Source organism: Triturus cristatus, chromosome 9, assembly GCF_964204655.1.
Source record: "Triturus cristatus chromosome 9, aTriCri1.1, whole genome shotgun sequence".
NCBI classification, from domain to species: Eukaryota; Metazoa; Chordata; class Amphibia; order Caudata; family Salamandridae; genus Triturus; species Triturus cristatus.
In genome coordinates, this window is record NC_140592.1 from 1,265,597,215 (window position 1) to 1,265,613,322 (window position 16,108).

A 16,108-nucleotide genomic window follows, 5' to 3' on the forward strand; every position below is an offset into this window, starting at 1 on the left:
AATTTCGGCCTTTCTCAGGCTTCGTGATCAGCCCTCTCTTTTCAAGTCCCCTGTCGTAAGTAGATTTCTCAAAGGCATTACTCACCTTTTCCCTCCTATTCAGTTTGTGATGCCGCAGTGGGACTTGAATCTGGTTCTTACTTATTTTGATGTGTGCTCCTTTTGCGCCACTTTACAACTGTCCTCTTCGTCTACTGACTTTAAAGACTGCTTTCCTGGCTGCCATCACCACCGCTAGGCGCATGAGTGAGCTCCAGGCTGTTTCCTGTAAACCTCCTCTTCTGTCTGTTCATCCGGACAAGGTTGTGCTCCGCACTCGTCCTTCCTTCTCGCCGAAGTTTGTTACTGCCTTCCACATCAGGCAAACTATCACCCTGCCCACTTTCTTTCTGCCTCCGCACCCTTTAGAAAAAAAGAGAGGCTCCACCGTCTGGACCCAAAACGTGCGCTCTCATTTTACCTGAATCGCACACAACAGTTCCGGGTGGATGACTAGCTTTTTGTTGACTATGTAGGCACCAAGAAAGGCCGGGCTGTACACAAGAGCACTATCTCCCGCTGGGTCGTCTTGTGTATGAAAGCCTGTTATTCTCTGGCTAAAAAGGAACCTCCGGTGGGGCTTCGCACCCATTCTACCAGGGCGACAGCAGCTACTACGGCATTGGGACGTGGTGTCCCCCTGCAAGACATCTGTCAGGCAGCCACGTGGGCCTCGCTGCACACTTTTACTAAGCATTATTGCCTTGACAGCCAAGTCTGGAGAGACGGCTTCTTTGGCCGTTCTGTTCTCCGTCACTTTCTGGTGTGATCTTGGTTCGCAGACCCACCACCGGGTTGGTATTGCTGGGATATCTATTCTGAGGTAAGGAATCTATTACGAACGTATCTCTTTCAAATGCACAAGTTACTTACCTTCAGTAACAATATATCTGTAAGAGATATTAGTTAGTGATAGATTCCTTACCGCCCCACCCATCCCCCCCCCATTCTACGAACTGATTTCTAGGGTTAAGGTCATCCCTTTCAGGGTCCTAATTTATGTGCACCAGTGGTCAGTATCTTGCATGGCTTTGCATTCCTGGCGTGGAAAGCCATGTTCAGAACTGTCATCGGCGTGCAAGTGCGGCATCTAAGTATCTGCTGCGGTGTCATCTCGGCGATCACAACGCCTACGACGGACGCAGAGCCGCATGACGCCACCTTCCGACACGCAGGGGTACAGCTTACGAAAGCTTTCCGGATCCAGTCTGAAACCTGGGGGTAATTATAAGGTAAGGAATATATCACTAACTAATGTCTCTTACAGATATATCGTTACCGAAGGTAAGTAACTTGTGCGTTATCTCTATAGAATAACAGGATAAATCAAGGTTGAAGAATCGGCAGGTCGTGGTTATAGGCTGATATACATGGGTGTGATGACTGTTGGCACTTTGCAGACCATGAGGTGCGTCCTCTGGGTGATGTGATAGTCTAATATTAGGTTTCTATACATATATCAAAATTCAGTGGTTGGTTCGTAGAGTAATGTCATAGTGTGATGTTAAGTCCCTGCAGTAATGTTACAGTCTGATGTTGGGTCACAGGACGGATGTCACAGTCTGATGTTAGGTTCCTGGACGCATGCTACGGTCCGGATTTAGGTCTCTGGAGTGAGGTTGTGTGCCTGGAGTTATGTCACAGTCTGATGCTAGGTTCCTGTAATAATGTCACAATTTGCTGTTCGACTCTTGGATGGATGTCCCAGTCTGGTGTTGGGTCCCTGAAGTGATGTCAGAGTCTGGTGTTAGATTCCTGGACAGATGTCACAGTTTAGTTTTTGGTACCTGGAGTAATGTCACAGTATGGGGTAAGTTTTTGGGGCAGATAGTACTGTCTGGTGTTAGGCTTCATGAGTTGGGGGTTAAATCTTCACCTATGTCTGTCCACCATCTCATCAGCACTTTAGGTGTAATTACTGGAGCCTTGTACTGCATAAGAGAATACAGGCAAATTATCAGTCCTTTGGGAGAGGGATTATCCAATACGCAGTCTAGGTCCTGCAGGGGCACAAGTTCACGTGGGTATATGCTGTGTGCAGCTCTGAAGGCACTGTGCAGTATAATATAAAGGTGTATGTAAGGAAATGGCTCTTTTTGTATGGTCCCCCCCTAGTTTTTAGTTCGAGCCTAGCGGCAGCGCGCATGCGCTGTTCGCTCTGCGAGTCATGCTATAGTAGGGTATGCTGTGGAAGCCTCTTCCACTCTCCTCCCATATTTGTCATTGGCTTTGTGTCATTGCCCTTCTCAAATGCTGGCTTCTGATTGGTAAATAGGCTTGTTAGTACCATCTTGTCTCCATTTGTTACCGCCCATAAGGACTGGACCTTTTACTGGTCATGCTACGCGGTCTGCTTTATCATGGCTAAGAGCATTATTTTGTTTTTGTTTTTTTTATTTGCAGCGCGGACCGCTTTCACATTTGCGGCTGCGCTTATTTATTTAATTCATTTGCAGCGCAGACCGCTCACTTTAGCGGCCATGCATGGTTATTTAATTAATTTGCTGTTCTCTTCTGTGTGAGGGGCACAGGCGGGGCTAGAGCCAGGCACGTCACACGAGGTTTGGTTCTGTTGTGGTGAAAGGCAGGCACTTTTACCTAAACAAGCATTTGCAATGCAATAGGTCTCACATTTACGCGAGTTTGATCTATTGACATTGCAAATGACAATGCCTTTTATATTTGTTTTCGTTTTTAAAAGATAAATAAAAGGCATTTTCATTTACAATGCCAATAGCTTAAACTTGCGTAAATGCGAGACCTATTGCATTGCAAATGCTTGTTTGTTAAAGGACAGAGATAGGTTAAAAAAAAAATTAAGGCCTAGGGCCTTATATTCTATGTCTGTTAGGAAATTTCTTTTAATAATACCGGGGCTCCCATCTCTACGACAAGGAATGATTCAAGCATGTGAATCTATGAAAGATTCTAATACTGGAGAATTAGTCACAGGTAAGTAACTTGTTTCTTCCTTCCGCCACTGCCTCGAGGCCATGGTCATCACTGAAAACCCCCTTTCGAGCCAGTACCCAGTCAGCTGCCGGCACCAAGGCAGATCCTGAAGCCATGCATCTCAGTGCTCACTGTAGCTTCACCGCCGACATTGAAGACCCCCGCGAACCCATCATCGGCGCAGAAATATCCAATGCCGAAAGCCACCTCTATACCTGTAGTGGAAAAAATAATTTTGCCGCTGGAGCACATCTTTGCGCCAGCGGCGCAGATCCTACCCATAATGCCTAAGCACTGGGCTCAGTCCTCAGTTGACTGAAAGAAAAAGGATCAACCTATCCTCTAACGACTCCAAGATGAACTCTCTGCCTGGCAGAAGCGCATCATAATCCACACCCAGACTGGTCGGATCCTTTCAAATCCACCACAGGCGTTAGACTCTCGATCTCCCAAAAGGAAACTGACTTTGAAGGAACCTCTCAACATGCCAGTGAAGCCACAGCCAAAAAGTGAAGTGGTGCTAAGACAGAGGCACCAATCCTTTGCTACCTCTGCCTCATCCACCAAAGCTACACATCTCGAACCCCCTCCTCCTCTGCCTTCCTCTCCACCTCCTCTCTGCCTTACAGGAGGAGAACTGCTTTACAATCAATGCTCAGCATGTGTATCTACACAAGCCACAAACTGAAAATGCTGCTTACCCTGTAAGCATCTGTTCGTAGCATGTAGTGCTGTAGATTCACATGCGCCCACTATCCCCGGAAGCCTTCGGTTGTTGAAGATGCTTTTCTTTTCATTTCTATATTTACTCGCATGGCCATCTTCTTTCACTTCTGCGCTCCATTGTCATCCTCACTCGCCAAGCAGAAGACAATGCCCACGTGTATTTCCAGCTGTAGGTGGAGTCACTATATCTCGTGACTCGAAGACTACTTCGAAGAAAAACAAGTTGCACACGTCTGAGCCCACCACTAGATGGAAGAAGTATGCACAGCATGTGAATCTACAGCAATTTATGCCACGAGCAGATGCTTACATGGTAAGTAACATTTTCCTTTTCTGCAGCTTCCCATTTTCAAGCTATATGGTTTGTCCCCTTGGATCTTATTATTGAATCTTATTAAGGTAGTGAGCATTTTAAACAAGGTATATAATTTCTGAAAATAATCACTGCACATCATATTTTTGTATCTTAAAATAAAAGATGTTTAACATTTTTTAATCACAATGTCTTTATCTCCTTCTGCAGAAATAGTGGATAAAGAAGAGCGGCTGAATGCCTTGAAAGATGCCCTGAAGAAATTCCCACCCTCTAACTATGATGTCTTCAAGTACATAATCTCTCATTTAAACAGGTTAGCATTCTTCAGTGTTCTTTTGTCATCGGTTTGCATATGATTGTGTTTCTAAAGTGCTTGAGAGATGTCCCTGGGACCTAAGTCCTCTCTTTTGTAGTCTGACTCTCTTGTAAATGATTCTGTGGTGTATGCAAAGGCTTCCAAACTCTCACTCCTGAAGACCAACATCTCATGAATGCATCCAGAGGCAACGCACCTGAATGATGGAGAGGAGCCGAAGTGACCCTACTCAAAAACAAATGGCGAACCCAGACGATCCAGCAAACCACAGACTGATTCTCAAGACCTACTGCAGGAACATGTAAGCAAAGTGGGATACGGCCATATGTTGGGATTATATCATCACCAGTTCTGGTCTAAGTTGTATTAATGCTCAACACAGTTGGGACCAAGACAGCCCTATTGCTTTGCCCGACCATGTGTTACTGGAGTTGATTGATCATGCAGATACCTTGTCACTGTATTCTAGACATCAGCTCGATATCATTCAACTTGGTGAAGCCGTACTACTGAACATAGTGGAGAAACCTCTCTAATGTTGGCTTGTGTTGTCTCCCTCAAATCTGGAAGCTTTATAATTTTCCCATGCTCCTGCAGGGCTGGGATGTTGGAGCAAGTGCACTTTTCTCATTAAGATGATGCTTGTACAGTTCTGTGCCTCTAAATGGCTCACACATCTGTCCACTCTATCTCTACATTGGGTATGAACAGAGAGAAAAGGAACTGGAGCCGAAGTTACTGGATCGCCTAGGTACCAACAAGAGGCCCCAATGCTGCACAAAAACTATCCAGTCGCTTCTCAGGAATGATGGACTGTTCGGTCACAGGAGGAGCAGTTCTGGGATTAGGAGCAAAACAGCCACTTAGTTGCTGGCACAAGAAGCACATTTTTGCAAAATAAAGGTGCTTCTTGTGCTGACAAATCCTTCTGTCACACTCCATTCATGGGCGTGGGTGGGGGGGGAGCACAGAGCAGACGGACTTTTGAGCCTGAACCGTGGTGATTGAGGTTGTTTATCAGTTATGTGCTGGGTTGCATCCTACTATGGCTCTGCAAACTGGGCCAAGGACCCCCTTTCTGTGCTTGACTCTGAGGGTGAAGAGGATGAGCTGTCATAGCTCTTGAAGAAGTTAGTGTGGGTGATGAGCTCAGAACTCCGCAGTCAACCAACAAACATATTGACCTATTTGCTAGCCTTGTGCTTTTTTTTTTTTTTTTTTTTGCATTAAAAGAAATTACTTTATGTACACAGGATTATGTCATACTACACAGGCACTGGGCTATAATCCTGTTCGTTATCTTCCTTGAGGCACTTAATCCTAAAACACCCTCCCAGCAGGATCCAGTTCCCCAGCGTCTGTAAACCCTAGTATGGAATTTGGGACACAGCACTGATTAGGCACAGGTGCTGTATTGTACAATCACCCCCAAAACGTAGATCCGTCAAATAGATCTGAAAGAAACACGTTAGTTAGATTCCTCACCTTAGAATATCCCTAGGCGTCAGCCTGGATCCGGAAAGATTTTTGTAGCAATACCCCTTGCGCGTCACTAGGCGTCGTCTGCGGCTCCGCGTCCGTCGTCGTGCGCCGGGATGACGTCGTCTGAGTACTTAGACGCCGCCCTCGCGCGCTGACGTCAGTTCTTCTTTTTTCCGCGCCAGTAAGCGCCGATCCGGGAAGAGCTTACCCCTAGTCATTTTTTGATTAACTTTGACTCTTTTTGGTCTATCGACTCGACTCTGGTGCCGGTAGGATGCCTGGTTTTAAAGCCTGTGACACCTGTCATCGCCTGATGTCGGTGACGGATCGCCGGTGCCTTTACTGCCTGGGGGCCGACCACGACGCGGAGTCGTGCCCTGACTGTCAGGCCTTGACATCGAAAGCTAGGCGGGAGCGGTCCCGGAAGCGTCTCGAGCTTCGGCACTCAGCTCTGCGCCACTCTCGGTCCCGGTCCAGGAGGAGGTCCAAGGACCGATCGCGGAGCCACAGCCATCATCATCGCTCGTCGGGGTCTTCGGGTAAGTCGAAGCACTCCAAGAGACGACATCGCTCTTCGGACTCCCCTCGCGCGACTCGGCCGAGGGTCAGGGTGGTCCCACTCCCGCGGCTCCGTCGGAGCCGCAGGATCCGCGTCCGTCCCCATACCCGCCGGTCCCTGGGACTGACGCGACTCCGGCGGAAGTCAGTGCCTTCCTCTCGGCCACGAGGGGCCTGGCTCCGCCGTTGATGCCTTTTGGCACGCCTTCGGGCCCCGCAGGTTCGACTGGGCAACCTCGCGTGCCGGCGGCTCTGGCGCCGTCGACCGCTCCGGCCCAACGCCGCAGGTCCCCGAGGGATCCAGGCCGGACGACGTCGTTCCCCAGTTTAGCCCCGGTCCGGGCCCGACGCCGGAACGGCGCCGCTGCCGGCGCCGCCTGGTGAACGTTTCATCTACTGCCCGGCTCCGATCGTTCCTCCTGTTTATCGGGAATCGGATGACGAGGGCGTCTTGGAGGGGTATGATGACCCTATGGCCGCTCAGGCCCAACTTTCTCAGGACTGGGCAGAGGAATTGGGGGATGCCAGTGGTCTGGATACCTCCCCGGACGCTGGTTTCATCTCTCATCCGACTGTGGCCTCGGAGGAGGGTGCAGCCTTCTCAGTGGTGCTGCGCAAGACGGCCGAAGCCCTAGGGCTTGAGTTGCCTGCTGTGGCCGTGAGGACTAACTTCCTCACTGAGGTCCTTCAACCGACAGCAAGCTCCACTGAGCCTCTGCTGCAGTTTAATGAGGCCCTCATTGACGTTCTGCAGGGCACTTGGTCCAAGCCCTCCACAGTCCCTCCTGTGGACCGGAACGTTGCCCGGCGCCACCGCCCTGCTCCGGGCGACCCCAGTTTCCTCTCCCAACACCCCACCCCCGAGAGTCTGGTTATTCAGGCCTCAACCTCCCAATCCTCCTTCCCGTCCACTCCTCCGGATCGGGAATCCAAGAGGTTAGAGCAGTTTGGCAAGAAACTGTTCTCGTCCGTGAGTTTGGGACTGCGGTCTTTAAATACCGCTTGCCTGTTGGACCGCTATTCCCACTCTCTGTGGGATGCGGTGGAGGACGTGCTGCCCTTGTGCCCGATGGAGGCCCGGACACGACTCACTCAAGCTCTTGCTGACTGTTGAGATGCAGCACGGCATGCCATACGGTGTGGACTTGACACCACGGACTCGCTGGGTCGGGCGATTTCCACCACGGTGGCGCTTCGGCGTCACGCCTGGCTGAGGTCCACGTCATTTTCGGGGGATGTCCTGAGTTCCCTCATGGACATGCCCTTTGATGGCACTCGCCTTTTTGGTGAGAAAGCGGACAGTGCGCTGGCTCGGTTTAAGGACTCCTGGGCCATGGCCAAGTCCTTGGGTCTTTCGGCCCCGCGGGCGCAAACTTCCGCCTTTCGTCTTTTTCGTGGCAAAGGAAGGGGCGCCTCCTCATGTCCGCTCGGCCGCAGAACCAACCTGCACGCGGACGTGGATTCCGTCGCGGCGGTACTGGAGGTCAACGTGCCGGTCAGTCCACATGCACCCCGGCAGCATCCGCCTCAAAGCCCTCCTAGTCTGAGCTTTCAGGCCCATTCAACGCCCGTGGGCGGCAGAGTTCGCCATCACCTGCTCCACTGACGCTCCATCACGTCGGACAGGTGGGTGCTGCAAATCGTCCGAAGGGGCTACTCCCTCCCCTTCGAGACGACCCCTCCAGCCATGCCTCCGCTGAACCACCGTATGTCGGGGGATCATTTGCATCTTCTACGAGAGGAAGTTTCGGCCCTCTTGGCCAAAGAGGCCGTCGAGCGCGTTCCTGGTCCAGAAGTAGGTCGTGGTTGCTATTCCCACTACTTTCTGGTTCCCAAGAAGGGCAAAGGGGGCCTACGCCCGATCTTGGACCTCAGGGGCGTCAACGCCTTCCTCTGGAAGGAAGGGTTCAAGATGCTCACTTTAGCTCAGGTTCTGGCTGCCCTAGACCCTGGAGACTGGATGGTAGCGTTGGACTTGCAGGACGCTTATTTCCACATCTCCGTCCTGCCGGCCCACTGGCGTTACCTGCGGTTCACAGTGGGTCAGGAGCACTTTCAGTTCACCGTGCTCCCCTTCGGCCTCACCAGTGCCCCTCGGGTGTTCACGAAAGTGATGGCGGTGGTCGCAGCTCATCTGCACCGATCAGGGGTTCCAGTCTTCCCCTATCTCGACGAATGGCTGTTGAAGGCAGCCTCCCCCCAGCAAGTCGTCTCCCACCTCCAGACTACGGCCGACCTCCTGCACTTGCTGGGGTTCTCCATCAATGTGCCGAAGTCGCACCTGAGTCCCTCCAAGAAGCTCCTTTTCATCAGAGAGGTTCTCGATTTGGCGCAGTTCTGGGTCTATCCGCCGGAACAGCGGGTCTGGGACATTCAGGCCCTGATTTCCATCTTCCGGCCTTTGTCCTGGGTTTCGGTCAGGTTGGTGCTGCGGCTTCTGGGGCTGATGGCCTCCTGCATCCTGTTGGTACCTCACGCCAGGTGGCGGATGCGGGCTCTGCAGTGGGACCTGAAGTTTCAGTGGGCCCAGCATCGAGGCAACCTGTCCGACCATGTCCTGATCTCGGAGGGCACTGCGAACCAGCTGCAGTGGTGGCTCACAAATCGCGATTGGGTCAGCTGCAGATCCCTCTCCCTACCCCAACCGGAGCATGTCATAGTGACGGATGCGTCCCTCATGGGATGGGGGGGCCATATGGGAGAGGCGGAGATCAGAGGACTCTGGTCTCCGGCGGAGACTCGGCTCCATATTAACCTATTGAAGCTGAGGGCGATCCGACTTGCACTTCAAGCCTTCCTTCCCTCTGTCCGGGGTAGTGTTGTGCAGGTGTTCACGGACAACTCCACCGCCATGTGGTATTGCAACAAACAGGGCGGGGTGGGGTCGTGGACCCTTAGTCAGGAGGCTCTGCGCCTCTGGACATGGCTGGAACATCAGGGCATCACCCTGGTGGTTCAACATCTGGCGGGCTCTCTGAACGCCAGAGCAGACAAACTCAGCCGCCGGTGCATGTTGGATCACAAATGGCGTCTGAACTCGGACGTGGCGCATGGTCTCTTTCTGCAGTGGATAGAGCCTTGGTTAGATCTATTCGCCACCGAAGAGAACGCGCAATGTCAGCAGTTCTGCGCATTGGAATTTCCAAGGCGGCACTCGCTCGGAGACGCTTTTCGTCGCGAGTGGAGTTGCAGTCTGTTGTACGCCTTTCCGCCTATACCACTTCTGCCCAGAGTGCTGAAGAAGATCAGGTGCGACCGGGCCCAAGTCATCTTGGTGGCTCCGGATTGGGCACGAAGGTACTGGTATCCTGAGCTACTCAGTATGTCCATCGATCCCCCGATACGAGTGCCTCTTCAGGAGGACCTTCCATCGCAGCAGCAGGGGACGGTCCTCCACCCGAACCTGTCCAGCCTCCACCTCCATGCGTGGAGATTGAGCGGCGACAGTTGATGCCATTTGACTTGCCTCCTGAAGTCTGTGATGTCATTCTGGCAGCCAGGCGTCTCTCCACAAAGATGGTATACGCCTGCCGGTGGAACAAATTTGTGGCATGGTGCACAGCAAAGGCTGTGGATCGCCTTTCTGCCCCTCTTTCTGAGGTTCTCCTCTTTCTTCTTTCTTTGGCTCAGCAGGGCTCTGCTCTGGCACCTTAAAAGGTTATCTTGCTGCAATCTCTGCTTTCTTAAGGCTTCCTGATCAGCCTTCTCTTTTCAAGTCCCCTGTTGTCTCCCGTTTTCTCAAGGGCATTACTCATATGTTCCCTCCTGTTCCATTCGTAATGCCTCAGTGGGACTTGAACCTTGTCCTTACTTTTCTGATGTGCGCTCCCTTTGAGCCCCTTCACAACTGTCCACTTCGTCTACTGACTCTGAAAACTGCCTTCCTGGTGGCTATCACCTCCGCTAGGCGGGTGAGTGAGCTCTAGGCTCTGTCAGCTAAGCCTCCCTTCCTTTCGGTTCATCCGGATTAGGTTGTCCTCCGGACCCGTCCTTCTTTCCTTCCTAAAGTTGTGACTCCCTTTCACATCGGGCAATCTGTCACGCTGCCCACCTTCTTTCCGCCTCCGCATCCTTCACAAGATGAAGAGAGGCTCCACCGTCTGGACCCAAAACGTGCGCTGTCATTTTATTTGGCCCGCACAAACCAGTTCCGGGTGGACGACCAACTTTTTGTTGGATATGTAGGTGCGAAGAAGGGTAAAGCTGTGCATAAGCGGACCATCACGCGATAGATCGTGTTGTGTATTAAACTCTGCTATTCTTTAGCGAAAAAGGTCCCTCCTGTTGGGCTGCGAGCCCATTCCACCCGGGCCACAGCGGCGACAACTGCCCTGGGACGGGGAGTCCCCTTGCAGGACATCTGTCAGGCGGCGACGTGGGCTTCACTGCACACGTTCGCCAAGCACTATTGTCTGGATGGCCAAGTCCAGAGAGATGGCCGCTTTGGCCGTTCTGTTCTCCAGGACTTTCTGGTGTGATCTTGGTTCGCAGGCCCACCTCCGGGGTTGGTATTGCTGGGGTATCTATTCTAAGGTGAGGAATCTAACTAACGTGTTTCTTTCAGATGAACAAGTTACTTACCTTCGGTAACGATGTATCTGTAAGAAACATTAGTTAGATTCCTCACCGACCCACCCATCCTCCCCGTTCTGCGAACCGACATCTAGGGTTAAGGTTCTCCCTTTTCAGGGCCCTATATTTTTTGGCACCAGTGTCGGTCTCTTGCATGGCTCAGCGTCCCTGGCGTGGAAAGCTATGTATAAGAACTGACGTCCGCGCGCGAGGGCGGCGTCTAAGTATTCCGACGTCATCACGACGCCGACGACGGACGCGGAGCCGCAGACGCCGCCTAGCGACGCGCAAGGGTTATTGCTACAAAAATCTTTCCGGATCCAGCCTGATGCCTGGGGATATTCTAAGGTGGGGAATCTAACTAATGTTTCTTACAGATACATCGTTTACCGAAGGTAAGTAACTTATTCTTCAGGTTTTTAGGTCTCGCCTGAACAAGCGCATGCGCTGCTTGCGAGACATTTAGTAAGTGGGTTTTCAAAGTGCTACCACACGCTTTTGCTGACCTCAAGCTTGCGGTTACGCGCGCGTGAACGTGAACATGTGCCATCTGGCTTTCTGTAATGGCTCATTAAGCCTTACAGCGCGTGAATCATGCTCCTCCACCCCCTTGCTCTCTGCTCTCGCTACCCCCTCCCTTCTCCCTCTCCTTCCTCGTCAGCTTCATGGCAGCGCGTAAATCATGCGTTTGCTCCTCTTCTTCTCCCACCAAACGACTGTCAAAGATGCTACACCCCCGCCGTCAAAAAACCCGGAAGGCTTGCGCAAATGAATGCCCTCCCAAGGGGTGAGAACTGCTTTCCCCATGAGGTCCCCTTAGTCTCACCCTGTAAGTGCCTCTGTTGTAGTCAAGGTTGCTGGGACATTACCATGCGCTTCCCTGGTTCAGGGCCTGTGCCCCCCGTTATCTCCATTGCTTTCGCAACATTCGCATCGCCCACCCACCCGGGCCCTTCCACTGCACACTCCCGTATTTACATCCCAAATTGACAGTTAAGGTTCCTTTCTTGAGTATGATGCCAGGAGGCAACGCTTCTCATAATGGAGGCTCCCAGTTCCTAGGGACCCTAGTGAATGCCACCTGAAGCCTGATAAGTAACTATTGTGTGCAATACTTTGCCTAAAATGCATCACTGTTTCTTTCTATGTATTGCATGTAATTTTGTGTGGCAAATTATGTATTGGCATTTTCACATCGAAATCCCAATTCAATGTTTTGATTTTTTTTAAAGGAAACATTTAATATTTTATATTTAAAGTATGCAACTGAGTTGCCACATCTCTCACACTGCCTCACAAACTGTACCGTTCACCTCTGTAAAATTACCAGCTGCTTCAAAACACCCCTATAAACCTGACCTGTTATCTACCTGGATTTTACAAACACACCGGAAATAAGAAAAAAAAGGAAACTGAAAATGTTTCAATCATTGCGAATAACCGAACAGAGGACGGCAAGGCAGCTTGGAATTCCCAGGACTCACGTGGGTTACTCTGCTATAAGAATCATAAGACCGTCTTTTGACCAGGTGTTTCGTATTTTTATTCTTATATAAAATACAGATAAAGCCCACAATGTGCTGTAACAGAATCTAATGTACTCGACTAGCAGTGTGCTTGTCGAGTTCACTGCGATCTATAGTAAACACGCTGCTCTCACCAACTCGTTAGGAAAGAAAAGTACTTTGATTTCTGTATGACTTTCTCTGTGTGTAAAGGCCTACACGAGGACACATTAGATATAAGTAAATCCCCCGGGAAGACGGGCGTGTGGAGAGTACAGAATGTGTCGATCTGCCCACCGGTCCAGGGCCCAGGCTTGTCTGCCTCTTCCACTGGAACTCTCTTTCACAGCGTTACTGATAAACTGACACACAGGGAAAAACTACTACTAATATTAGCGCAAATACAAAGCCGAAGACTGAGCAAGGACACGCTTTACTAAAAAGAAATACGGTACTGATTCGCACATGTGATTAAGAGAAACCGACAAGGGCTGTTCCAGTCTCAGCTGAGCATATGCACCCCTTCTACACTATAAATATACTGACAGAGGTCTCGGAATAAAACCAGCAAAAACAAACCAGCAGAAAAAATAATCTGAAAGCACGTACTAACCCAATAAAGACTATGCCCAAATCATGCCCGGCGCCCTACCTACGGACCGCCTAAAACATTTCAACGCTGGCACCGTCTGTCCTAACCTGTTAATCTTACATTTTCCAAAGATACCACTCACATGCTTGTTTTTTTTTTTTTTTTGTCCACTCTCCCGCTTTCCTTTCCCTTAATTCCTCTTGTTGTATTTATTTCGCGTGGATCGTTTTGCTTCATTTTTCATTCCAAGTGACATTTATTTCAGCCTTTTCCCTCATGATTCTAATGCACGTACAGTGCCCAGCTCCCGTTCCCAATGGAGCTTCAAGAGACACAGTGGGCTACTAGATAAGGTGTGGCATGCCAACTTCTAGGCGTTGCAATCCAGCATATCGTTAGTCAGACATGAGCTGCCTTTTCACGAGGGCATGCTTTTCGGTTTCAAAGACTAGTATTAAATGATGGTGCTTGTAAAATCACATCTCTGTTTTTAATTTGATGCTTCCCTCAAGCTATCGCCCTTACATTGAGGTTGTATTTGATCTGCATCTGGACCAAACAAAGCAGGATGTAGGTTTATATAGCGCTCCATGCACCCCTGCCTTTTTAAGCGCTATTAATAAACCGTGTCTATGGCCCATTTTAATGGCGCTCAATTAGGCGAAAAGTCTATGCTCACTCTGCCTTATACAAATTTGTGCCTTTTAAATCGTTGCCATGACCGTGCGAGTTTCAGCCCGCCGCACCATCTTGCTGTTAATTTACTGGAGGTAGTCTTTTTGTGTTCTCTCCCTACATCTGCTAAGGAGGTTTCGAGGGAGAATAGGACGTACTCCTGTAATGAAGATGCCTCGAATGTAATGGTAATGTACACTTTCCATTAATCTCAGAGAGTGGAGGAAGAGGCATCCTCTGAATCATTCTCAGTCCATATCTCAATATTTCCTCCCTCATCTTAAATATGATAATTTGGTTGTGAAGAGGATAATCAGAAGCCAAAATGTAGTTTCGATTGCAAGACTGATCATGGCACAGTTTGTGTTGCAACCTATTTCGCTACTTCGGATCTCCCGTCAAATCCTAGTGCTAAATAGAAAGTGGTCATGGCGATCATATGACTTCTGGACTGTGGAGTAAAACATGAGATCTATATTGTTTGGAATGTTTTCTCTTCATAAATCCACTTCTTGAAAGTGAGCGGAGAACCAGCTACCACTGTCAAACTGTTGGTGTGGTCTGCCCTCTATTGTGCCCATCACAATGTTCATGCCACTGCCAACAATTAGGTCATCTTGAATGTGCTCCATAGCTGTGGAAATGGTTAGGAATGGTTCCTTAGAACCATATACCAAGATATTATACTAATTTAAGCCCAGTTGTATTATTATCCTGAGCATCCTGGCAAACTTATCTGGGAAAACTGCTTTCATGGTCACTGTACATACAGACTACAAAATAGGATTACTCCCGCTCTCTTTGTGGTCGCTGAAGAAAAGTGCAGTAGACACAAGTATACACCCAAATATTTCATGATTGTGAATCTTTTAGCCGATGTATTTTATATTTTGACATTTAGGCTCTAAGCTGGATTTTTGTTGTGGGGTGCTATGAACTGTGACTCAACATTCACCAACATACTGCAAAACCCATTCTGGGACTGGTTTAGGAAAGTGAAACCTTCTCCCACTGCAAGGCTGTTATCTGAGTATGTCGACCTTCCCTCCCCCCCCCCCCCCCCCCGATATAATGAGCTACTATTCGTAGTAGTAAACAGTAAGCAAACCAAATTTGAACCCTCCTCATCACCTGAGCAATGTCCAGTAGAAAATCAGATGAGACAATGGAGTTTCCTGATTATACCAAAATCATGACTTGGACCGGATAAGCCTGTAGCGTTTAATTGGATCCCATCTTAACAAGCATTGGCATAGCCAGTAAGCCTTGCCTTTGTGACCTTATAAGTGTTTAGCCATGCAACGGTTGATGTTGTTGCACCAAGGACATTGTGCTGCATAACTAAATACTTGTAAGGTCCCAAAAGCGAGACCTATTGGCTATGCCAATGCTTGTTATGTTTTCTACTGCTTGGTAATCACTCACTCAGTCTTAAGTTTATTCTGCTGACCTTGGTCTGCAGCTCAGTCTCACATTCTCTTCCAGCTCCTAAGCCCAGTGGTTAGCTGTGTGCTATTGCAGTCTTGGGCGGTGCGGGATGGATGCGTACAACTGATCTAGCTCCTGCGATGGATCTTGAGCTGTTGATGGCTTGACTGCAGCCTTGCTGAAAATGTGACAACTTGCTGATGCCAACACTGTGAGGTGCAGTTGGGATGCTGATAGAGCAAGTTCAACCACTGGGCATATCTGGGTCTTGTGGAGTTCTTTGGCAGTTTTGGCCTCTTGACCTGATGTGTGTGAATTAATCGAGAAACAAAAACTGAGAAACCACATTAGAGGAAACCAGTTCATGGAAAATCAACATTAAGGAAGACATATACAAACAAATTTAAAAGGCAAATTCTAAAATTACAATAAACTTGGGTAGAGTTTAGGAGTACTGTGGGGTTTTTTGGTTCAGGGATGAGTAGTAGGTTGATGAGGTATTTTTAGTGGTCAGCAATAATTGGAGTTCGGGCATAGAAAGGGGTTTATAGGGTTCACAGAAGGGTGGAGTGCAGGGGTGGTGAGTTTTTTACGGTTCATGGATAAATGGTATTCAAGTGTTTTTAAGTTTCAGGGATAGGTGGAGTGTGAGGGTGTTGAGGGGTTTTAGCATTCATGGATGGGCAGATTTTAGTGCTGGTGAGGGTTTTTAAGGTTCAATTATGGGTAGCAGTTGAGGTGGTGAAGTGTTTTTTAGGGTTGAGGTTTGAATGAAGTTTAGATGTAGAAAGGGTTTTTTAGGGTTCAGGGATGAGTAGTTTAGAGTGGTGAGGAGTTCTTATTGTATCGTGTGGTTGGTGTTTAAGGGTGGTCAGGGTTTTTAGGGTACAGGGATGGGTGGAGTTTGGGTGTGCTGAGGTGTTTTAAGGGGTATGGGATAGGTGGCG

At 49.4% G+C, this 16,108-nt stretch overlaps 1 protein-coding gene across 1 annotated transcript in view; it reads left to right on the forward strand.

Moving 5' to 3' along the window:
• The window catches only part of ARHGAP5 (Rho GTPase activating protein 5), a 570,224-nt gene that overhangs the window by 526,311 nt on the left and 27,805 nt on the right, over nucleotides 1–16,108 (forward strand). The window contains exon 6 of the mRNA XM_085627411.1: nucleotides 4,241–4,346. Within this exon, the coding sequence (XP_085483537.1) occupies nucleotides 4,241–4,346 (106 nt within the window). The remainder of the gene's footprint in view (nucleotides 1–4,240; nucleotides 4,347–16,108) is intronic.